Genomic DNA, 25,022 nt, shown 5'->3' on the forward strand with positions numbered 1-25,022 from the left:
CTAAAAATACAAAAATCAACCAAGCATGGTGGTGGGTGCCTGTAATCTCCGCTGCTTGGGAGACTGAGGCATGAGAATTGCTTGAATGCGGGAGGCGGAGGTTGCAGTGAGCCAAAATCACGCCACTACACTGTAGCCTGGGCGACAAGGACAAAACTCTGTCTCCAAAAAAAAAAAAGAATTTTTTTCCTAATTACAAAAATAACTGAAATATTCTTACTAAAAATTAAAACATTCTAGCAACAGTTAACTTAGAAAGTGAAAGTTCTTTGCAATTTAAACTCTCCAGAGTTAATCACTCTTAACAATTTGGCATAGATTCTTCCTTTTTAAGACTTCTTTATAATAATCTTTAAATCCTTTTTAGGAACTAACTGTTCAGTAGTTTCTATTTGGATTCTTAAATTATGGTCTGCAGATGAACTTCAGATTCCCAAATAACCAAAAAACCAGTTCCACTTTAGAAGCAAAATTGCTGAAATACTATGGTTTTGCCACTTTACTTTCTGTGAGGAGAGATTAATGCCTTGTAGGTGGTTTAAGATTCCCTTAGGCATTAAGTATACTCTAGAAGGCTCTTATTTGCCAAATGAGGTAGGTAGGTTTCTGGTTGGAGAGTTTTCAGGAGTTTCAGAATGGAGCTGAAAGGCAAGAACTGCATAGTAGGAAAAGACCAGGATTCAGAGGCTTTTAGAGTGAGAAAGAAACATTGGTAGACAGAGGTAGGAGAGATCAATGATAAGTATGGAAAATGAAGAATTGCCAGAGCAGAAAGGAGCCTGGGTGGGCAGAGTCTAAGATATGTTACACTCAGACATGTTGTATTAGCTCTTGGAGATTTCTGCCTTGCAAACTTAGACTTTTTTCTTCCTTTATGTCTTGCGAGTGTTCTCTTTCAAGAGAGAGAGCTGTATTAGGGATGAGATAGATGTAAGTAGTCCATGTCACTAACTCCTAACATAAAGCAATCCATTGGGAGCTGCAGAGATAGCTGAACCTCTGAGACTTGGCAAGTGAGATCTGGCAAGCAAGGATAACAAGACTTGTATGTCACTTTCTTGAAGCCATTGCTTCTTTATGGAAATGGTAACCTCTTCCTTTCTCAGAAGTATTGCAGCAACCACAGAATAGAGAAACTGCATGGATGTGACCTAGAAAATGAACTTTTAGCTTTGCCTGATGTAACACAGTGAACTGAGGCCCTTGGAACTCATTTTTAGCTTTAGTGATTATATAAGCCTCTATGTCCTGGTCACTTGCCATCCATAAAATGGAAGGCAAAATTAAAGGCTGATTAATTGCACAATGAGTGGTCTTTGCCAAGAGGCAGCCTAAATATGGCAAAGGGCAAGGTTAGGAATGAAGAGTTAATTTCAAAAATGACTCCTGTGTGGCTTTATTGGTCCAGCTCTCTTCCTGCCTCAGCCCCTGACCTGCTGCATGCCTTGGCTAGCTCATTATGTTTTTAGCAGCAATAGAAGCAACTTTTTCTTGGCTCTACTTCCACCCCCCCCACCAGGATATTATCTTTTTCTTTTTCATTATATATTTATCATTTAAACTCCAAAAGATACTTTTAATAGATATGTATAAGGTATAAAGTTTATAATAACTATAATAAATAGCGTAACTTATGAAGTATAATAATAAAACGAACATATGTGAACCTAACACCCAACTTAAATGAAACAACATTAATGCTGTTGAAGCTACCTGTGCGTCCCCTCCCTAATCACTTCTCTCTTCTCCATTCTCCACAATTTTGTATTTATCATTCCCTTGGTTTTGTTTGTTGGTTTGTTTGTTTGTTTTTTGAGACAGAGTCTCACTCTGTCGCCCAGGCTGGAGTGCAGTGGCACGATCTTCTCGGCTCACTGCAACCTCTGCCTCCCAGATTCAAGCAATTCTCCTGCCTCAGCCTCCTGAGTAGCTGGGATTACAGGTGCACGCCAACCACGTCTGGCTGATTTTTGTATTTTTAGTAGAGACAGGGTTTCACTATGTTGGCCAAGCTTGTCTCCAACTCCTGACCTCAGGTTATCCTCCCACTTCAGCCTCCCAAAGTGCTGGGATTACAGGTGTGAGCCACCAAGCCTGGCCCCTATTGCTGTGGGTTTCCCCCTGGTTTTAAAGGCTTTATTCCTTGGAATTTTTCTGACTTTGGTGGTGTCACCTTAAAGAAGCTTCTGCTCAACCTCTACAAGAGATACTAGGCAAAAAACTGTAAAAACCACGTATATCTATGCATAGACTTAAAGTTGATTCACCAAAGTCTTAACAGTTATAACATTTGGGTGGTATGATTAAATTTGGTTTTTATTGTTTTGTGTGTGTATGCTTTTTTTGAGTTTAAAAGACTGTCTATAATGAAATATGCCTTAGTTTTGTATTCATAAACACTTTAATTTAAAAATTAAAAAAAAATTTTAAGTGGAGAGATAGCTGCAGGCTTTTCTGTGGGAGTTGCTTCTCAGTTTTTGGGAGGATAGTGCAATAGAAACTCTGTGGCTAAAGGTAGGTAGAAGAGTTGTGAATCTAGTTTTCCAGAGGCAAGGGCATTGCTCTTTGGCTATATCGGGGCTTTGATGAAGCTATAGGAAATGTCAGGTAGGGATTATCATCATTACTCTTTTTGCAATGCCTATCTCTGAGGAGAGGTGAGTATATTTGTGGACTGTAATCACCATTATGCCATCTAATTGTCAGGTTTTAATTGATAGATCCCATTTTTGAGAAAGAGGCAGGTCAATGTCAGGGTAAATAGTAATAGCTAACCTCTACAGCACTGTAATCCATTAAGAGGTCTTCTCTCTAGAGTGGACTTCAGTCTGGGTCCTGTTGAAGCTAATTTGAAAATCATGAGCCATTTGTCTATTTTGGCTATACTGGCATGATCCTTTTCTTACCTCCTTTTCACTCCTTCATCCACAGAGTTTCTGGAAAGTAAAGTAAGCTTGATGGGTTCTTGTACTTGGCGGTAATGGATTAGCTCTTTTTTGTCCTTTTGTGTGTGGGCTTAGAGCCCTGCTATTGAGTTTGCCTTCTTCTTTTTTAATAACTAGAATGTGAGTTGTGAGAGACCAGGGACCTTTGTCTGTTTTGTTCAGTGCTGTATCTCTAGTGCCTTGCACAGTGCCTGCTACATAGTAGGTGCTAAGTAAATATTTGTTGAATGAGTAACTTTGACAGGAAGAAAAATGATCGAGAGTTCACAGCTTTCCAGGGCATAAGTATACAATTGCAAGGAGAAGCGTGGGCTGGACCCCAGTATCCAGTTAATTTCTTTTTTATTTCATTGCCAGTTTGCTATGAGCAGTCATGAAATCTTTCTAGATTTTGTGGTAGGTGGTGCTTAGAGCTGGCAGATGAGAAAGGAAATGGACCTGACTATTCAAGTTCTATCAGCAAAGGGCTGATGTGAGAGCGATGGCCACGATTTGAGCCATGACAATAGGAACCTTATGAGTTAGATGGCTCTCAGGGAGGTAGTTAGCCATTTAATAGACTACCAGGATATTAAAAAAAAAAATCTTCTGGGGGAATTCTTTTGTCTAGAAGGGAAACAAGAATTACTATAGTAGTACCTTGATTTTAATTTATGGATTTTGTGGGAAGAGAAAGTGTGAGTGTTTCCTTTTATGATCTACATCCTTGTTCTATATTGAAACATGGTCTGGATGATTTACAGAGAAGAGTTTCTTTTTTCTTTACAGATGAACACAGGCTTCACAGTGGCAAACTCTGTCTGATTATCCTTACATGTATTGCTGAGGTAGGTCTCACCAGCCTTCTGCTATTAGGCAGCCTTTTACAAAGTGCTATCTTTCCCTGCCTCCCCTCACCCCATTCCTGTCTCATGATGTTTAGGGTCCTAAAGTTTAGGAGAGAAAATCTTCCCCCTTTGTGTTATCTGTCTCCTCCCACTACAGTGTAGTCTTTGATGAAGCCACAGATAGACAGGGTCTTGTCTGCTTCTGTGCTGTTTAGCACTGTGTTTTTAAACTGTGGAGCAGTTTGTTTGTTTGTTTGTTTTGAGACGGAATATCGCTCTGTTGCCCAGGCTGGAGTGCAGTGGCATGATCTTGGCTTACTGCAACCTCCGCCTCCCAGGTTCAAGCGATCCTCCTGCCTCGGCCCCCCTAGTAGCAGGGATTACAGGCACACGCCACCTTGCCCAGCTAATTTTTTTAATTTTAGTAGAGACGGGGTTTTGCCATGTTGGCCAGGCTGGTCTCAAACTCCTGACCTCAGGTGATCCACCCACCTCGGCCTCCCGAAGTGCTGGAATTACAGGGGTGAGCCACCATGCCAGGCAGTGGAGCAGTTTAAAAAATAAAAATAAAAAAGGAGCTCAGATTTCTTGTGATGGGGTGAAGGGGTAGAGAGTAAAGCCAGAGAGGGGAATTGGAAACTCAGTAATTGCAGTTTGCCTAAGAGCAAGAGCTGAAGGGAAAAAAGAGGTGCTTTGGCTTTTTAAGAAGCCTCTTTTGGTTGGACTAATTAGGTTCAAACTCACCATGTATCTTGGTGACACATAGTCATAGCAGAACTTGAGTGAGTTTAGAGCTAAATTTATAGCTTCAACCTCTCCCTTTACTCTTCCCCACTCTGCTCTTTTCTCTCTTAAGAAAAATGGTGAAGGTAGTCCACATGAAGTAGAGATCTCTCTCAGTCTTTCTGTCTTCATGTTCTCTGTGGAAAGATGACCTCCTTTTCACAAGATTAGGGGTGGCTGGTTATAGAAGAGCTGCTTAGTAGCAGTGGGCCTGGTATAATTGCTTTTCAAAAATTTTTCTAAGAAAATCTTTAAAGGAGTTGTTTTTCACAAATTGTAACAGTTCCTTGTAATTGGAGTCTGTAGGCTTGTCAGATCTTCAGAAAAGGTGTTGGGAAAGGGCCAAGGGATGTTTATTACTAATCCACGGTAAGAGGTTTTTGATTTTCCATCAGTCTTCAGGAAAGCCCGGAATAGACAGAGTCTTGTCTGCTTCCATGCTGCCTGCGAAGCAGTTTGCTTCTGTTGGGCTGAGCCCATTCCCAGCAGAGCACAGATTTTTCTTCTTGCTCCTAAACCCTCGTGTGGAGCCTACACATGAATCCCGCAGCCCCTATGAAAACCTTTAAGCTATCACAAACAGAACCAGCTCCTTGGGCAGATGGGACGGAAGAGGGAATAGGAAAACAGATTCCTCTCATTCCTCTCAGCATCTGCCTTAAGTCCCTGTGTCTCAATTTTTATTGTTTTTGCTTGGAAATTTTTGACCAGTTAGAGATACACTAGGAAATTATACTAAAGAAAAATCTCATGGCTTAAGTAGGGTTTGACATAAGCCTCTAGGCTCATCCTATTAGCTGTCCACCTGATCCTTGGAAGTAGTTCTTAAAGTCCAAGGATTTGTACGAAGTGTGATAGATTACAAGCAGTTTCTTAAATATAGCTCTCACTTCTTACTTTTTCTCTATATTTTTATTAGGATCAATATGCCAATGCATTTTTGCATGATGACAACATGAATTTTCGAGTAAACTTACATAGAATGGTAGGTGTTTCTTTTGCTTCTTGTTTTTTCTTAGAGGAAATTTTTTGTATGTCGGCAGAGTTGGGATGAAATTGATCCTACTAGAACAAATGTGGGTGTAAAGTTGTGCCAAAGGGCTTTGCATGACAGCTGTTCAACAGACCCATGCTTGTTGGGATTTTTGTGTGTCATGGAGCTGTTTCTTATTCGAGAGTTTTGGAAAATTCACAAGCGTGGCAATGATGCTGGATTTCTTTTTTTTTTTTTTTTTTGTCTTTTTTATTTTTTTGAGACGGAGTCTCTCTCTCTATCCCAGGCTGGAGTGCAGTGGTGTGATCTCTGCTCACTGCAGCCTCTGCCTCTTGGGCTCAAGCAGTTCTTCTGCCTCCACCTCCCAAGTAGCTGGGATTACAGGTGCCCACCACCACGCTCGGCTAATTTTTGTATTTTCCTTACGGAAGGGTTTCACCATGTTGGCCAGGCTGGTCTCCAGCTCCTGACCTCAGATGATCTGCCCGCCTTGGCCTCCCAAAGTGCTGAGATTACAGGCGTGAGCCACCGCGCCTGGCCTGATACTGGATTTCGATAACATAGGTTTTAGCAAGGAAATCGTTCTAAGCCTTTTGTTTTCAAAATGTAGTATAATTTTTGATCGGTTAAGACTAGCTGCTGCTCTGATTTGTTCATCTGAGAAGTGGGTAAATAGAATATGGAGGATCAGGGAATTTCCTAAAACTTGGAGGTATGTTAAAAAAAATATCACATTGAGGGCTGGGCCTGGTGGCTCATGCCTGTAATCCCAACACTTTGGGAGGCCAAGGCAGGTGGATCACGAGGTCGGGAGATCGAGACCATTCTGGCTAACAGGGTGAAACTCCGTCTCTACTAAAAATGCAAGAAATTAGCCGGGTGTGGTGGTGGGCGCCTGTAGTCCCGGCTACTCAAGAGGCTGAGTCAGGAGAATGGTGTGAACCTGGGAGGCGGAGCTTGCAGTGAGCTGAGATCGTGCCACTGCACTCCAGCAAAAAAAAAAAAAAAAAAAAAAAAAAAATTACATTGAGGTTTAGATTTAAAACTTACTTTTTTTTTTTTTTTGCCACTGCTACTGTTGCTGCTTCTATAGATGGCACCATCACTTGTTCTTCTTTTTTTTTTTTTATTTATTGTCAAAAATACCAGTGTACCTTTTTGTTGTTAGTAATGCCACTTATATAACTAAAAGCAGCCGGGCGCGGTGGCTCAAGCCTGTAATCCCAGCACTTTGGGAGGCCAAGACGGGTGGATCACGAGGTCAGGAGATTGAGACCATCCTGGCGAACAGGGTGAAACTCCGTCTCTACTAAAAAATACAAAAAACTAACCGGGCGAGGTGGCGGGCGCCTGTAGTCCCAGCTACTCGGGAGGCTGAGGCAGGAGAATGGTGTGAACCCGGGAGGCGGAGCTTGCAGTGAGCTGAGATCCGGCCACTGCACTCCAGCCTGGGCGACACAGCGAGACTCCGTCTCAAAAAAATAAAAAATAAAAAATAAAAAATAAAAAAATAACTAAAAGCAAAGTAAAACCAACAGTTTTCCCATTGTAGTATTCTCTAGTGCCCTTTGAGGCTGTGAATTATAATTTTGTAGCAGGCGTGCACTGATAACTGAGAAGCATTCACAAGTCCTCCCTTCCCCGCCTCACCCCCTGCTACCCCATTCCACTCCCACTATGTGAAAAAGGGAAAGAAAAGAAGTATCCCTGCAGTAGTGATTTTATTTGCACAAGGAACATGATGATGGACCATTGGATGTCAGTGCCTAATTTCCTTTCTTCATTTTGTGTGTGTGAAGCCTATGAGACACAGGAAGAAGGCAGCAGACAAGAATCTTCCCTGCCGTCCTTTAGTATGTGCAGTACTGGGTGAGTGAGTATCATCAACATTGACATTGTTCTGTGATAGCAATAGGCTTTCATGATGAAGATGAAGAGTAGAACCTGGTTAATGTGCTTCTTCTGCAAAGAAATTATTAGTTACGTTTTTTCCCTGGCCTAAAAACCCATGTTTATTGTTGTGTTTGGTAAAGCAACCCCAGTTATAGAGTGGTCAATAAAAGGGTCCTGTCGTTCAAAGAAAAAAGTCATTCCAGGGAGACAAATGGCTATGTCTAAACTTAATACATGATTTACATTTGTTAAATATCTTACTCTTGATCAAAATTTCAGACTGGGCGCAGTGGCTCACACCTGTAATCCCAGCACTTTGAGAGGCTAAAGTGGACAGATCACTTGAGGTCAGGAGTTTGAGAACAGCCTGACCAACATGGTGAAGACCCGTCTGTACTGAAAATATAAAAATTAGCCAGGTGTGGTGGCGGGCACCTGTAATCCCAGCTACTCAGGAGGCTGAGTCAGAAGAATCACTTGAACCAGGGAGGCAGAGATTGCAGTGAGCCGAGATCGTAGCATTGCACTCCAGCCAGGGCAAGACTGCATCTCAAAAAAAAAAAAAAAAAAAGATTTCAAATTCTTCCCATCCTTTCTTGGTTCGAATTGATGTGCCAGCTGTCCAGGAGGCTTGACGTTCATGGTTCACATATACAAAACTTTCCCTGAGTAAATTAAACTGAGATGAGGCTGACTGAGTTGACAGATAGGGGGCTGTATCTTGAGTAATTTTGTCTGTCTAGAATTCTGCATTTTCCTCAGGGAATTAGCTGAATTCTTTTTTTTTTTTTTTTTTTTTTTTTTTTTTTTTTTTTTTTTTTAGACGGAGTCGCGCTCTGTCGCCCAGGCTGGAGTGCAGTGGCCGGATCTCAGCTCACTGCAAGCTCCGCCTCCCGGGTTCCCGCATTCTCCTGCCTCAGCCTCCTGCGTAGCTGGGACTACAGGCGCCCGCCACCTCGCCCGGCTAGTTTTTTGTATTTTTTAGTAGAGCCGGGGTTTCACCGTGTTAGCCAGGATGGTCTCAATCTCCTGACCTCGTGATCCACCCGTCTCGGCCTCCCAAAGTGCTGGGATTACAGGCTTGAGCCACCGCACCCGGCGTTAGCTGAATTCTTAATCCCATTTCACTTGGATATTGAGCCCCAGTTTCTAAATCTACTTAATTTTAGAAACAGTAATTAAGGCTATATAATAAGCCTCTATTGACCCAAAGCTCCACAGCCTATTTAAGTCAATATCTGTCTAACTGAGCATGATGGTAAGATGAGATTGACTGACATAGCTTTAGAGCTGAGTCTCTGGTTACACAAATGTGATCCATAATTTCTTCTCTGCTTGCCTCATTGTCTAGTCTCAGAATATGATTTCCCTTTGGTGGTCTGCATTAATGCCGTGGGATGAAATATCTATATAATGAAATTTTCCATTTATCTGAATTTATTGGCAGGTCAGGGTATCCTTCTGGAGGTCAGCAGGTGAAATAATTTCTTATTACTTTACAAGTGGCAGATGGTGAACAGTGTTACACAAAGTATGTTATATAAAATAAGTGTATATGAATAAAGGTGTGGTTAGTGGATGCCATTCAGTGTGAGTGCAACGTGTACTCAGAAGCTTTTTTTCCAACTCAAAGGCGAGGAATGAATTCCATTGTAATTGATCCAGTTTTTCTCTATTCCCCTTTCAGACCTGATGGTAGAGTTTATTGTAACACACATGATGAAGGAGTTTCCTATGGATCTCTATATGTAAGTACCATGGTTCATTTAATGTGTACAAATCTATTTTAAATAATTGAATGTTAGAAAATTCATGGTCTATTGGCCAGGCGCGGTGGCTCACGCCTGTAATCCCAGCACTTTGGGAGGCTGAGGCGGGCGGATCATGAGGTCAGATCAAGACCATGGTGAAACCCTGTCTCTATTAAAAATACAAAAAATTAGCCGGGCGCAGTGGCGGGTGCCTGTAGTCCCAGCTACTCGGGAGGCTGAGGCAGGAGAATGGCGTGAACCCGGGAGGTGGAGCTTGCAGTGAGCTGAGATTGCACTACTGCGCTCCAGCCTGGGTAACAGAGCGAGACTGTCTCAAAAAAAAAAAAAAAAGAAAATTAATGATCTGTGTATACTTCAAGAATTTGCATGTGGAGAAGTGTTAGGGAACATTTTCTGACCTGGATCTGTACATCTTTTCAGAAGAGTTAATAAGCACAAACCACAATTTGGATTCTGCACATATCTGCATGATCACTTCTAGGCACACTGCATGAAGAGGGAGCCGATACATGAATATAGTGATTGTAAGGGACTGTTGTAATCAAAGATATAGTACCAGCAGACCACTTAGTTGTCTCTGGGCTTTAGCATTAAAGTACTAGTACTGATTAGTTAGAAGGTTCGGACGAATTTAGAGAGAGAGCACTTCTGATCCATTCTTAGCCTACATTGTCCTGACAGCCTAGCCAGAGCCCTGTTAGCTGGGCAGATTATGTCTCCAGTGGCCTGGCCGGGAGATTTCTGCCTCCTGAGGAGATCTGATTGACCATCACAGTTTTTTGTTTTTGTTTTTTATTTATTTTTTATTTTTGAGACAGAGTCTCTGTTGCCTAGGCTGGAGTCAGTGGCATGATCTCGGCTCACTTCAACCTCTGCTTCCTGGGTTCAAGCGATTCTTCTGCCTCAGCCTCCCGAGTAGCTGGGATTACAGGTGCGCACCACCATGCCCAGCTAATTTTTGTATTTTTACGAGACATGGGGTTTCACCATCTTGGCCAGGCTGATCTCTAACTCCTGACCTCAGGTGATCTGCCCACTTCAGCCTCCCAGTGTGCTGGAACTACAGACATGAGCTACTGCACGTGGTCGACCATCACAATTCTTTATAATGAACACAACTAGAGGCAACTCAGAATCATCATACTGTCTTTTTAGTTTGTGACAGGGCCTCGCTGTGTTGCCCAGGCTGGTCTTCAACTCCTAGGCTCAAGCAGTCCTCCCACCTCAGCCTCCCAAAGTGGCTGGGACTACAGGTGTGTGCCATTACACCTAGCCATCATCATATTTTAATAAAGTTTAAACCTTAAGGTTTTCTTTCTCCTTTGCCACTTCTACATTCTGCTTCTAACACCCAAGAACAGCTGTGCCACATTAATGTGATCTCAAATATGTATATTATCTTTAGTCCTTATAAAATATCTGAATTGAGTGTGACATCAGAATTGCTACCTCCATTTTTTGGGTAAGAGAGCAATTTGGTGCACAGCAAACTGAGTAAACCCCATTCCAGTGCCAGGTCTGGGATCTAGAGGGGTATAAAGGATTTCAATCTAAATAGAGTAGACCTCTGGCTTTTTTTTTTTTTTTTTTTTTTTTGAGACGGATTCTTGCTCTGTTGCCCAGGCTGGATTGCAGTGGCATGATCTCAGCTCACTGCAACCTCTGCCTCCCGGATTCAAGTGATTCTCCTGCCTCAGCTTCCCGAGTAGCTGGGACTACAGTCACACCCCACCATGTTGGTTAATTTTTGTATTTTTTAGTAGAGACAGGGTTTCACCATGTTGGCCAGGCTGGTCTAGAACTCCTGACCTTAGATGATCTGCCTGCCTTGGCTTCCCAAAGTGCTGGGATTACCCACTGCACCCAACCTTCCAGCTTCTTAGATTGCTTATAAACTATATAGTCTTGCTTTCGTAGGTCTGAAATAATGATATAAATTTTACTTTTAGGTAAGTAGGTTACAGTTTGCGTTTTTCCATACCTTTTGGGTGTTTAGAAGTAAGTCTGGTCCTTTATTTCAATTCATAAACAATTCAAGACCATAAACAGCTGCTTTTTATAACACTTAACAGATGAGTGTTCAGCTTATTTTAGATGGGGTCCCTGAACTTCATTATCTTGGGGTTCAGATTTGTTTTTGCTATAGACTTATTTCTGGCTTGATTATTTTATATCCTAGTTTTAGGATGTGCTATTTACTTTGTAACACGTATTACTGTAGTTTCAATTTTTTCATTTTATAAGAAAGGAAACTGAGGCTCAGGAGATTAATTACTTTGCCAGGGTTGTTCTGTTAGTAAGCATCATAGCCTGGATTTGAACCCAAATTTTACTATAAATTCTGAACTGTTACCTTCCCAGTTGTATTAGTTATCTATTGCTGTGTAACAAACTACCCCAGATATAGTGGTTTAAAACAAACGTTTATCACCTCACAGTTTCTGTGGTTCAGGAATCCAGGAGAAACTTAGCTGGATAGTTTTGGCATAGGACCTCTCAAAAGGATGCTTTTTAAGGAATAAAGGTAATATGCATACTTGGGAATCACATTAACATGCCACAGCTGTTCTTGAGTGTTAAAGAGAAGCATGCAGAAGTGGCAAATAATTAAAAAAAACCCTTAAGGCTTAAACTTTATTTTTTTTTATTATTTATTTATTTATTTTTGAGACGGAGTCTTGCTCTGCCGCCCAGGCTGGAGTGCAGTGGCCGGATCTCAGCTCACTGCCTCCCAGGTTTGTGCCATTCTCCTGCCTCAGCCTCCCGAGTAGCTGGGACTACAGGCGCCCGCCTCGTCGCCTGGCTAGTTTTTTTTTTTTTTTTTTGTATTTTTTAGTAGAGACAGGGTTTCACCGTATTAGCCAAGATGGTCTCGATCTCCTGACCTCGTGATCTGCCCGTCTTGGCCTCCCAAAGTGCTGGGATTACAGGCTTGAGCCACCGTGCCCGGCCAGGCTTAAACTTTATTAAAATAAGATGGTGGCTAGGTTAGTTGGGGCAGCAAGCATCTGAGGTTCTACTGGGGCTCAAAAATCTGCTTTCAGGCTCACCTAATGGTTGTTGGTAAGCCTCAGTTCTTCACCACATGGGTATCTCCGTAGGGTTGATAGGCTTGGCGGCTGTCTTTCCCCAAAGCAGTTAATCTAAGAGAGAAAGAGAAGGCGAGTGAGAGCCCAGGATGGAAGCCATAGTATCATTTATAACCTAATCTCAAGTAATGTATCATTTCTAATGGTCACACGGACCAACCCTGATACAGTGTGGAAAGGGACTATATGATTGTGTGAATACCAGGTTGGGGTCCATCTTGCAGACTGGTAGCACAGTTGCACAGCTAGTAAGCTGCATAACTAAGGTTAAAATTCATGTCCCTCTGACCTCAGAGGCTGTTCTCGTAATCATGTCTGTGATAAGTGACAGAGGAAAGATTTGTGTAGAGTGACTATGCTGACTGGAGCATTAGAGAAGATATCAGAAGGTTACATTTGACCTGAGCCATGAAGAAACACTAGGAATTTTCTGTGTGGAGGAGTCAGGGAAGGACATACCAGGTAGGGGACCAGCATGTTTAGGTGCTTGGAGGCTTGAAAATGTGTGTTTGGAGAATAGAGCATAATTCCAGGTGGTTGGAGTGTAGAGTGCATGGAGGGAGGATAAGAGAGTAGAAAAAAGACTTGCCCAAGATTAAGTGGATGATGAGAAACAGTTGAAGGCGGGGCTGATATGATAAGATTATATGTTCACTACTGTAAAGTTACAGGTGTATTATCTGTTCACCCAAACCCCTACATTTCTAGCCAATGAACCTGGTCTACCCAAATGTTCTAACTCCCTCCTCGCCCTAGTTCGTAACTTCACTCTCTAAAGAGTTTTTGTCTTGCCTTGCTTTCTTAGGTGCTTTTTCCACCTGCTCCTTAATTTACTGCCCTGGGGTTAGGGAAGATGGAGAAGATCATGAGACATCAGGTTGACAGAGGCTGGGCAGAAGGTCCCACCCTCAGGCTGAATTTACTTTCTTCTTTGCTACCATGGGCATGTTTCCAGATCTTCCTTCCCCTGCTTCTAGCTCCCTTTCCAGTTTTTAGAATTTGGAGCATCAAGTCCTTATCAGGTGAATTTCCTGCTTCCAGCTGGGCAGCAGGCTAGGTTGCTGCTCTCACTTCTCATTATGTACCTCTTTTCGGCAGTATACAGCAGAATGAGAAATTGAAAGCAAAATGAATTTCTTCCTTTTCAGATAAGTTTATAATCATCCTAGTGAAATATGAAGAAATACGGAGTTTAGAAAGACTTGATACTCAAAGCCAGAATCTGGGTCAGAAGTGAAACAATTTCACATCTGTGTGTGAATGCTGTAGGTAATGATGGGGGAAGGTGCTTATACTGGGGGAGAAAAAAAAAAAAAAGAAGAAAAGTCTTGCCTGGAGCAGTAAGAGGTAGCAAAGCCAAACCAATTACTTTTACCTTCTAGCTCTACTCCTTGATTCTTGCTGCCACTCTCACTGCCACCACAGGATTGGGGAGTGAGGGGATATAGTCTCTGGGAGAGTAAATTTTCCTTTAAGTTACTCTTACATGGAAAATTTGGACTCTTCTTAAGTCAGATATTTCCAAATCTGTAGGTAGGCATCAGAAGAAAGGTACAGACTTCAGTGGGTCCTACAAGAAGATTTCAGGAGAAAGTGGAACCCATTTTGTGTTGAAATAGGAAATAGGAAATTGCTACATGCATGAAAGAATCCGCATAAGAAGCAGTTAATTTAATCATTCTGCCAGCACATACGTGTGTGTGTGTGTTTGTGTGTGTGTATTTTATTTTATTTTATTTTTTGAGACAGAGTCTCTGTGTCGCCCAGGCTGGAGTGCAGTGGCGCGATCTTGGCTCACTGCAACCTCCGCCTCTCGGGTTCAAGTGATTCCCATGCCTCAGCTTCCCGAGTAGGTGGGATTACAGGTGCCTACCACCACACCCGGCTAATTGTTTGTGCTTTTAGTAGAGACAGGGTTTCACCATGTTGGCCAGGATGGTCTTGAACTCCTGACCTCCAGTGATCCATCCGCCTCGGCCTCCCAAAGTGCTGGGATTACAGGCATGAGCCACCGCGCCCGGTCATTGTGTGTAATTTTTTTTTTTTTTTTTTTTTTGAGACAGGAGTCCCACTCCCTGTCACCCAAGCTGAAGGGCAGTGGTGCGATCTCGGCTCATGGAAAGCTCCACCTCCCGGGTTCACTCCATTCTGAGTAGCTGGGACTGCAGGCGCCCGCCACCACCCTCGGCTAATTTTTTGTATTTTTAGTAGAGATGGGGTTTCACCGTGTTAGCCAAGATGGTCTTGATCTCCTGACCTCGTGATCCGCCCTCCTCGGCCTCCCAAAGTGCTGGGATTACAGGCGTGAGCCACCGCGCCCGGCCATGTATAATTGTTTTTTAGAGGCAGGGTCTTGCTTTGTCATCCAGGATGTCATGCAGTGGCACAATGATGGCTCACTGTAACTTGGAACTCCTGGGCACAAGCAATCCTTCCACCTCAGTCTCCTGAGTAACTAGGACTACAGGCTTGCACCACCATGCCTGGCTATTTTTACATTTTTTGTAGAGATGAGAGTCTCACTGTGTTGCCTAGGCTAGTCTTGAACTCCTGGCCTCAAGTGATCCTCCTGCCTCAGCCTCCCATTGGGATTTACAAGCATGAGCCACTATGCCTGGCCTCCAGTATATATATATACACACACACACACACGCACACACACGTACATATATTTACATATGCACATATGTAAATATATGTATATATGTGTGTGTATGTATATGTGTATATATGTATGTATATACACGTATATATGTATATGTATATACACACGTATACATATGTATGTGTGTGTATATATATATTTTTAGACGGAATCTCGCTCTGTCGCCCAGACTGGAATGCAGTGGCACGATTTCAGCTCACTGCAACCTCTGCCTCCCAGGTTCAATTTATTCTCTGCCTCAGACTCCCAAGTAGCTGGGATTATAGGCAAGCACCACCACACCTGGCTAATTTTTGTATTTTTAGTAGAGAGATGGGGTTTCACCATCTTGGCCAGGCTGGTCTTGAACTCCTTACCTCGTGATCCACCTGCCTCATCCTCCCAAAGTGCTAGGATTACAGGCGTGAGCCACTGTGCCCAGCCTCCAGTATATATATATATGTTTTTTTAAGGCCATAGCAGTGGTTAAAATTTTCATTCTGCTTGATAAATAGTATAAATTATTGAGACCACAAGGTTAATGATGTCACCTGTTGGTTACTTTGGAGACAGGAATAGAGCCTAGGGGCAGTGCTGGAGCGGATGTGGATAGGTGGCCGCAGGGGTTGGGGATGTAGGTAGCATCTCACTGCTGCTCTGGAGTGGCTCAGTGTTGGTGGAATGGCGTTATCAAAGGGGGCCAAATACAAGCTGTCCAGATCCAGGCCATACAAGAGGTGCTGGCATTCAGGAATGTACTGTGTGTGCATGGGTAGTCTGTATGGGCAGCATCTAGTCACATTTGCTGGTTGCAACGAAGCCTTTAGCACCAGGGACCTCATGACTCTCAATTTCACGGGAAAGTTGACAGAGAAGTTTGTAGATTGCTAAGGCAAATCATGCTCAAACAAGGGCATCATTAAGTGACAACTGTATCAAACAGGATTACATCACAATTTCTGAACAGCAAATGATTTGGAAACAATTAGGATGATTTATATTGCAACTTATATCACTTGGTAAGCAATTTTGGTACAGGTTTATGAGGGTAAAAAAACATAGTGTTTTTTCTGTTTTCTCACTCAACAACAATAATCAGCACAGAATACTTCTATGACCAAATGTGGGGAGGGTTTACTCCTCACACACTAAGCAAGCAATCATTTCTGTAGCAGATACCAGCCGGGTGTACTGTATTTCAATTCTGACACTATCTACCTGGAGGTAGTTTCAGATTCCATGGTTTTAGGGCTCAGTGCCTAAGACTACCCCCAGCTTTCAATGCTAATCAGAAGCCCAAGGTTATTTGGCCTGTGCTTCTGATGCACCGGCTATAAATTGGGGTTCCCACTACCTCCTTGTTGGGTTTGATTAATTTGCTAGAGTGGCTCACAGAACTCAGGGAAACACATTTACCAGTTCATTACAAAGGATATTTTAAAGAAACATAAACAGTCAGATGAAGAGATACATAGGGTGAGGTCTGAAAGGGTCTGGAGCCCAGGAGCTTCTGACCCTGTGGAGTTGGGGTGTGCCAACCTCCCAGCACGTAGACAAATTCTTATTCGCCTTCCTGTAGGCCTCCATGGGTTTAGCTATCCAGAAGCTCTTCAAACCCTGTCCTTTTGGTTTCTTATGGAGATTTCATTATGGAGGCATATTTGATTAAACCATTGGCTGGCCATGGTTCATGCCTGTAATCCTAGCACTTTGGGAGGCTGAGGTAAATGGATCACTTGAGCCCAGCCTGAGCAACTTGGTGAGACCTTGTCTCTACAAAAATGAGTCAGGCGTGGTAGTGTGTGCCTGTAGTCCCAGCTAGTTGGGAGGCTGAGGAAGGAGGATGGTGTGAGTTGTGGAGGTCAAGGCTGTGGTGAGCCGTGATTGCACCACTGCGTTCCACTCTAGGTGACAGAGCGAGACCTTGTCTCAAAAAATAAAATAAAGTAAAATAAAAACCATTGGCAATTAGCTTAACCTTCAGCCCCTCTTCTTTCCCTGGTAGTCAGGGCTAGGGCTGAAATCCCAACTGGCTAGTCAGGCCTTGGTCTCTCTGGTGACAAGCCCTCATTCTGAAGCTACCTAGGGGAGGCCAGCCATCAGTCACCTCAACATACAAAAAGACATCACTTTCGAGATTCTAAGGATTTTAGAAGTTGTATGTCAGGAAACAGGGTTGAAGACAAAATATATATTTTACAACAGTCGTCCCCAACCTTTTTGGTACTAGGAACCAGTTTCATGGAAGACAATTTTTTCGCAGACCTGGGAGCAGTAATGGTTTCAGGATGATTCAAGTGCATAGCATTTATTGTGTATTTTATTTCTGTTATTACATTGTAAAATATAATGAAATAATTTTGTAACTCACCATAATGTAGAATAAGTGGGAGCCTTGAGCTTGTTTTCCTGCAACTAGATGGTCCCATCTGGGGGTGATGGGAGACAGTGACAGATCATTAGGCATTAGATTCTCATAAAGAGCCACAACCTAGATCCCTTGCATGTGCAGTTCACAGTAGGGTTTGTGCTCCTGTGGTAATCTAATGCTGCCACTAATCTGAGAGGAGGTAGAGTTCAGGTGATAATGCAAACCATGGGAAGCAGCTGTAAATACAGATGAAACTTCCCTTGCTCACCTGCCACTCACCTCCTGCTGTGCAGCCTGGTTTCTAACCAGTACTCGTCGGTGGCCTGGGTGTTGGGGACCCGTTTTACGATATCACAAGGTCAGTTTATTAGAGAATAAAAGGGACTCACTTAAATTTTTTTCATGTATGTATTGGTTTATAGATTATTTTTCTGTACGGTTTGTAAAATACATATTTTTTTCTTTTTTTGAGACAGAGTCTTACTCTGGCACCTAGGCTGCAGTGCAGTGGCGCAATCTCAGCTCGCTGTAACCTCTGCCTCTCGGGTTCAAGCGATTCTCGTGCCTCAGCCTCCCAAGTAGTTGGGATTACAAGCCTGCCCAACCACTCGCGGCCAATTTTTGTATTTTTTTTTTAGTAGAGATGGCATTTCACCATGTTGACTAGGCTGGTCTCAAACTCCTGGCCTCAGGTGATCCACCCACCTTGGCTTACCAAAGTGCTGGGATTACAGGCATGAACCACTGTGCCTGGCTTATAAAATATTTTTAATATCACTGCTGAAGGTACCCCAATCTTTTTTTTTGAGATAGAGTCTCACTGTGTCGCCCAGGCTGGAGTGCAGTGGCATGATCTCGGCTCACTGCAAGCTCCACCTCCTGCGTTCACACAATTCTCCTGCCTCAGCCTCCTGAGTAGCTGGGACTGCAGGCTTCCACCACCACGCCCAGCTAATTTTCTATGTTTTTTAGTAGAGACGAGGTTTCACCGTGTTAACCAGGATGGTCTCGATCTCCTGACCTCATGATCCGCCAACCTTGGCCTCCCAAAGTGCTGGGATTATAGGCATGACCCACAGCGCCCGGCTGGTACCCAAGTCTTTTAAGAGAGTACTGTTTAAATAGTTTTTACTAAATTCTGTCTGAGAGGCTCCTGCAAGACCACTTAGAGCTACAGGGAGTGAGAAGAACAGAGTGAGATGTGAATAATGGAGCAAGTAGAATAGGCTAATAAGGTAGCAATGGAGGTTTATTATTCGGAGTACTCTGAAAATATCTGGAGAAGAGTAATTTTAGGACTTTAACTTGTAAATTTAGTTCAATTCACTTGTATTCTTGGTATGCTGTTAGGCATTTTGTTTATTTTATTTATTTATTTTTAAGACGGGCTCTCATTATATTGACCAGGTTGGTCTTGAACTCTTAGCCTCAAGCAATCCTACCGCCTCAGCCTCCCAAAGTCCTAGGATTATAGGCGTAAGCCACCAAGCCCAGTCAGTTGTTAGGCATTTTAATTCCTCTACCTGGTGTCTCTGGCTCTCATTCTGCAGAGAGAGGTTAGTAGTGTGTTTTCTGCTTTCTTCTTTTCTCCTCTGCTAAGAGGCCCGAGCAATTAGGTACTCCTATTTTTTTTCTTTTTCTTTTTTTTCATTATTTCTTCTTAAAAAAACAAAAAACGATTACATGTGCGGAATGTGCAGGTTTGTTACATAGGTGTATGTGTGCCATGGCCTATTGACCCATCCTCTGAGTTCCCTCCCCTCCCCCTCCAATCCCCCAATAGGCCCTGGTGTGTGTTGTTCCCCTCTCTGTGTCTGTGTGTTCTCAGTGTTCAGCTCCCACTTATGAGTGAGAGCATGCAGTGTTTGGTTTTCTATTCTTGTGTTAGTTTGCTGAGGATGATGGCATCCAGCTTCATCCATGTCGCTGCAAAGGACATTCCTTTTTCTGGCTGCATAGTATTTTAGGGTGTATATGTACCACATTTTCTTTATCCAGTCTATCATTGATGGGCATTTGGGTTGGTTCCATGTCTTAGCTATTGTGAATAGTGCTGCAATAAACATACATGTGCATGTGTCTTTATAGTAGTAGCTACCCCTATTTTAGCTTGATTCCATGAGCTGTCAGATTGATACCCATCAGATTAATGTGGTGTCTGCTAAAGTCAGTAGGGTCTTAGGATATTCTTTGTCTCGGGTTATAGCCATAGAACTTGAAAGAGTCTCAGACTGGGCATGGGGCCTCACACCTGTAATCCTAGCACTTTGGGAGGCTGAGGTGGGCGGATCACCTGAGGTCGGGAGTTTGAAACCAGCCTGGCCAAGATGGTAAAACCCCATCTCTACTAAAAATACAAAAATTATCCAGGCATGGTGGCAGGCATCTGTAATCCCAGCTACTTGGGAGGCTGAGGCATGACAATCGCTTAAACCCAGGAGGTAGAGATTGCAGTGAGCCAAGATCATGCCACTGCACTCCAGCCTCTGTGACAGAGTGAGACTCCATCTCAAAAACAAAAACAAAACAAAACAAAACCTCCAAAAGACAAAAGGAGGAGGCACTTTCATTTACCTGAAAGTAGCAGTTTACCTAGGTTCAGTTTTCTAGGAACTTTATAACTTAGTTGTAATAAGACTTAAGCACTGGCATTCAGTTGGTATACAGTCAAGATTTGTTGAATGAATGAATGAAAAGGGTAGGTCTGACAGTTTCTTCTGATGTGTGTGATGTGTGTGATGAGCCTGGAGTTCCAGAGGGGTACAGTCCAAGCCCTGGGCCTGTGGCTGACCAAACCCTCCCTTGACTAAAAAAGTCCTGATTTAAGTACTTTCAGGGCAGCGAGGATATGACAAAGTGAGACTTAGAATCTGGATTCAGTGAAGACATTGCATTTTAGGCCACTTAGAAACCTCCATACACTAGGGATTCTAAGGGCTGAGATCATAGTTAATTGAATGTTGAATTTGTGAATTTAAATTGAAAATAGGAAATACAAAAGCTAATCCTCTCAAATGAAGAGTATCAATTTATCCACCTAACACAGGCTCACTGTTAAAGTGGACATTTAATGGCTTAATCAAGAATCCAAGCATACCTAGTTATAGAATATATGAAATGAACATTACCGTGAAAGCTGTAACTTGCATATCTTGACAAATATTTGTAAAAAGTAGGCCACAGAGTTTTTTAAAGCAGCTTTAAAGTATACAATTTAGTGTTTTTAGAATATATTCAAAGAATTGTGCAACTGTTACCACAAACTAATTTTAGACCATTTCAGTCGACCCCTGCGTGAAGAAATCCTGTACCCATTAGTAGTCACTCTTTGTATTTCTTCCTCTGCCCTTTCCCTCAGGCCTACATAACTACTAATCTACTTTTTGTCTCTATGTATTTGCCTATTCTGGACATTTTATATAAATGAAATAATAGAATATGTGGATTTTTACTACTGACTTCTTTAATTTAGCATAATAATTTCCATGTTCATCCATGTTGTAGCCGTTCCTTTTTATGGTTAATATTTCACTGTATAGAATACCACATCATTGTATTTATTCATTCATTAATTGATAGACATTTGGGTTGTTTAGACTTTTTGGCTATTATGAATGTCACCATGACTGTTTGTATGCCAGTTTTTGTGTCGACATATATTTTGTTTTATTTTTACTTTTTTTAGAGACCGGGTCTTACTCTGTTACCTGTGCTGGGGTGCAGTGGTGTAATCATAGCTTCAAACTCCGGAGCTCAAGTGATCCTCCTGTTTCAGCCTTCTGAGTAGCTGGGACTATAGGTGCATGCCACTGCACCCAGCTAATTTATTTATTTTTATTTATTTTATTTATTTTATTTTATTTTATTTTGTTTTATTTTGAGATGGAGTCTCGCTTTGTTGCCCAGGCTGGAGTTCAGTGGTGCAATCTTGGCTCACTGTAACTTCCGCCTCCCAGGTTCAAGCAATTCTCTGCCTCAGCCTCCCAAGTAGCTGGGATTACAGGCACCCGCCACCATGCCCAGCTAATTTTTTGTGTTTTTAGTAGAGATGAGGTTTCACCATCTTGGCTTGGCTGGTCTTAAATGTCTGACCTCGTGATCCACCCACCTTGGCCTCCCAAAGTGCCGGGATTACAACGTAAGCTACTGCGCCTGGCCAAATTTTTTTATTTTTTAATTTTTGTAGACATGGGGTTCTGCTTTGTTTCCCAGGCTGGTCTGAAATTTCTGGCTTCAAGTGATCCTCCTGCCTTGGCCTCCCAAAGTGTTGGAATGATATACGTGAGCCACTGCACCTAGCCTGTTTGTGTTTTTCTTTTGTATACACCTAGTAGTGGAATTGCTGGGTTATGTGGTAGCTCTATATCTAACATTTTGAGAAACTCCTAAGTTTTCCAGTGGTTGTACTATTTTTCTTTTCACCAGTATTCTTTGAGGGTTCTAATTTCTCTACCATTAACCTCCCTCTGTGAAGTGAGAGCCAGAGACACTAACTAGAGGAATTGATGTGTATTTATAATTCACCATACGAGTTTTGGGGGACAGATGTCAATCTGGAACATGTGTGTAATGATTTACTTGCTGTTCCTCTGGCATCAAATGTTCTTTCCATAGTTGTTTCCAGTTTTCTTTTATTATGAATGCTGTTTCTTTGTAAGCATGAAATGTATGTTCATTTGATATGCACAAGTAGAATCTTGTTTTAATATGTCTTTTAAAAATGAAGTTGAACATTGTAGAAAAATGTTGGCTTTCTCTGTTTCCCTTTTTTGGGAAACAAAAAAGGGAGGAATTGTTGGGAAACAAAAAAGGGAGGAATTCCTCAGATGGAGGAATTTGTTGACGTTTCCTTTTCCTATCTTTGTTGTTAGAGGTTGTCTTAGTCTGTTTGCTGTTGCTATAACTGAATACCTAAGACTGAAAAATTTATAGAGAAAAGGAATTTATTTAGTCTCACAGTTCTGAAGACTAGAAAGTCCAAGTCTGGGGCTACTTCTGGGTGAGGATCTTCTTGCTGATGGGAACACTCTGTAGAGTCCCAAGGTGGCGCAAAGGTATTGTATGGTGAGGGGGCTAAGGAGAGGAAGCCAGACTGGCTTATATAACAGACGTACTCTCATGATAACTAACCCACTCTCATGATAACCCATTAATCCATTAACCCATGAGTGGATTAATCTATTCCTGAGGGCAGAGCCCTCATGACCCAGTCACCTCTTAAGACCCTGCCTTTTAATAATATTACATTTGGGATTACGTTTCTACATGAGTTTCAGAGAGGATAAACATTCAGACTATAGCAAAGGACACAGTTTTTATCATCTATGTATATAAACTTCTATATATCAAACATAGTAACTCTATTATATTATTTGTTGCAAAAAAATATAATTTCCCATGTTGTTTGCCATTTAATTGTAATCATTGAAATTTTTTTTATTAAACAAAATGTTTGTATTTTGGGGAAGTAAATTTCATCAGTATTTACCTTTATAATTTCACCTGGCTTTTTAACGTTTCAAAATCCTATCTCAGAGATGAAAAAAATGCTTTTGGTAGGTTTATAATTTTTAAAATTATCACTTATCTTGACCTCAAGCTACTAACTGCTTATTTGGAAATACTCTCAGAAACATATATGTCGTTGAGATGTGAATAACCCTGAATATTCCAATGATCTAGCAGAATGCTGTCCGGTAGAAACTTTTGCAATAATAGAAAAGCTCTATATTTTTTTCTGTTCACTATGGTAGTAGCCATTAGCCACATGTAGCTATTGAGCACTTGAAAGGTGGTTAGCACAACTGACAAACTGCATTTTTAATTTAACTTTTAGTGTAAATAGAATTTAAATTTTACAGTTTGCAGCAAAAAGAAAGAAAGAAAAGAAAAAGAGACAGAACTTTTGGCTGAGCACAGTGGCTCGTGCCTGTAATCCCAGAACTTGGGGAGGCCGAGGCAGGTGGATCACTTGAGGCCAGGAGTTCGAGACCAGCCTGGCCAACATGGTGAAACCCATCTGTACTAAAAGTACAAAAAAATTAGCTGGGTATGGTGGCGCATGCCTACAGGGTGGCTGGGACTATAGGCATGTGCCACCATGCCCAGTTAATTTTTTTATAGATTTTATTTATAAGTAAGACTGGTATCTTAAATTTTATATTTAATTAAAAATTTAATTTAAATAAAAACCACATTCAGATAGATACAGAGAATTAAGGTCTTTAATTTTGTGTTTTTGCATTCCATGTCACTATACCGCTTTCAGTGGAATAGTTTAATTGTGACCCTCTGGTTTATCCTTTTTCCCTGGAAAGGTACTCAAGGGAAAGATGTCAGTGGCGCCTAATTGATTGTTGACTTATAAGTAGTTACAGCACCCTCTACCCATTGATAAGGGGAATGGGTAGCACAAGCAGTATGTGATATTGTGTGTGTGTCTGTGTGTGTGTGTGTGTGTGTGTGTGAGAGAGAGAGAGAGAGAGAGAGAGAGAGAGAGAGAGATTGATGAATCTACTAGAAGAAGGCAGAAGTTTTTTCTTTTTTTTTTTTTGAGACAGTCTTGCCCTGTCACCCAGGCTGGAGTACAGTGGCACGATCTTGGTTCACTGCAACCTTTGCTTCCCAGGTTCGAGCAATTCTCCTGCCTCAGCCTTCTGACTAGCTTAGACTACAGGCATGTGCCACCACGCCTGGCTATTTTATTTTTATTTTTTTGAGACGGGGTCTCGCTCTGTCACCCAGGCTGGAGTGCAGTGGCGCAATCTTGGCTCACTGCAAGCTCCACCTCCTGGATTCACGCCATTCTCCTGCCTCAGCCTCCTGAGTAGCTGGGACTACAGGTGCCCGCCACCACGCTTGGCTAATTTTTTGTATATTTTTAGTAGAGATGGGGTTTCACCTTGTTAGCCAGAATGGTCTTGATATCCTCACCTCGTGATCCGCCCACCTCGGCCTCCCAAAGTGCTGGGATTACAGGCATGAACCACCGTGCTCTGCCTATTTTTTTTTTTTTAATTTTTTTTTGAGATGTAATCTCACTCTGTCGCCCAGGCTGGAGTGCAGTGGCACGATCTTGGCTCACTGAGTTCAAGTTCACTCATTTGGGATTACAGGCATGCGCCACCGTGCCAGGCCTTTTTTTGTACTTTTAGTAGAGATGGGGTTTCGCCATGTTGGCCTGGCTGGTCTTGAACTCCTATCCTCAAATGATCCACCTGCCTTGGCCTCCTAAAGTGCTGGGATTACAGGTGTGAGCCACCGTGCCCAGCCAGAAGTTTTACATATTTTTTTGCACGTATACATATTCATATCCAGTGTCTTTAGTGGCCTTAGCAAAGCCGGCTCACTAGGAAGGGATCTGTGATAAGTTGCACTATATTCTCAGGCTTACCCTCATTGTTTGCTTTCCCTGTTACAGACGCTGCATCCAGGTAGTACACAAACTGCTTTGCTACCAGAAGAAGTGTCGGGTACGCCTGCATTACACCTGGCGGGAGCTCTGGTCAGGTAACTTTCTCTCTTGAACTCATCTTCTTTTTCTATACCTTTTATGAGCCCCTAGGCCTGGGCTCAAGATGGATTTTTTGTTTTTTAACCTTTTGGTTTGTTTAGGATGCCTTTATTTTCAGTTACTCTTTTTGTCTTTTTTTTTTTTTTTTTTTTTTTAACATTTTAGCTTTTTTCTAATCCAGACCTGGGTGT

At 42.3% G+C, this 25,022-nt stretch overlaps 1 protein-coding gene across 3 annotated transcripts in view; it reads left to right on the plus strand.

The window, feature by feature from the left end:
- ARMH3 (armadillo like helical domain containing 3) overlaps nt 1-25,022 on the plus strand; it is a 224,250-nt gene that overhangs the window by 60,802 nt on the left and 138,426 nt on the right. For all 3 annotated transcript variants that reach the window (XM_010356143.2, XM_030940827.1, XM_030940828.1), the window contains 5 exons: nt 3,714-3,772; nt 5,475-5,540; nt 7,349-7,418; nt 9,130-9,190; nt 24,739-24,827. In XM_010356143.2, the coding sequence (XP_010354445.1) occupies nt 3,714-3,772; nt 5,475-5,540; nt 7,349-7,418; nt 9,130-9,190; nt 24,739-24,827 (345 nt within the window). The remainder of the gene's footprint in view (nt 1-3,713; nt 3,773-5,474; nt 5,541-7,348; nt 7,419-9,129; nt 9,191-24,738; nt 24,828-25,022) is intronic.

This window comes from Rhinopithecus roxellana, chromosome 11 (assembly GCF_007565055.1).
Source record: "Rhinopithecus roxellana isolate Shanxi Qingling chromosome 11, ASM756505v1, whole genome shotgun sequence".
In the NCBI taxonomy this organism is placed as follows: Eukaryota; Metazoa; Chordata; class Mammalia; order Primates; family Cercopithecidae; genus Rhinopithecus; species Rhinopithecus roxellana.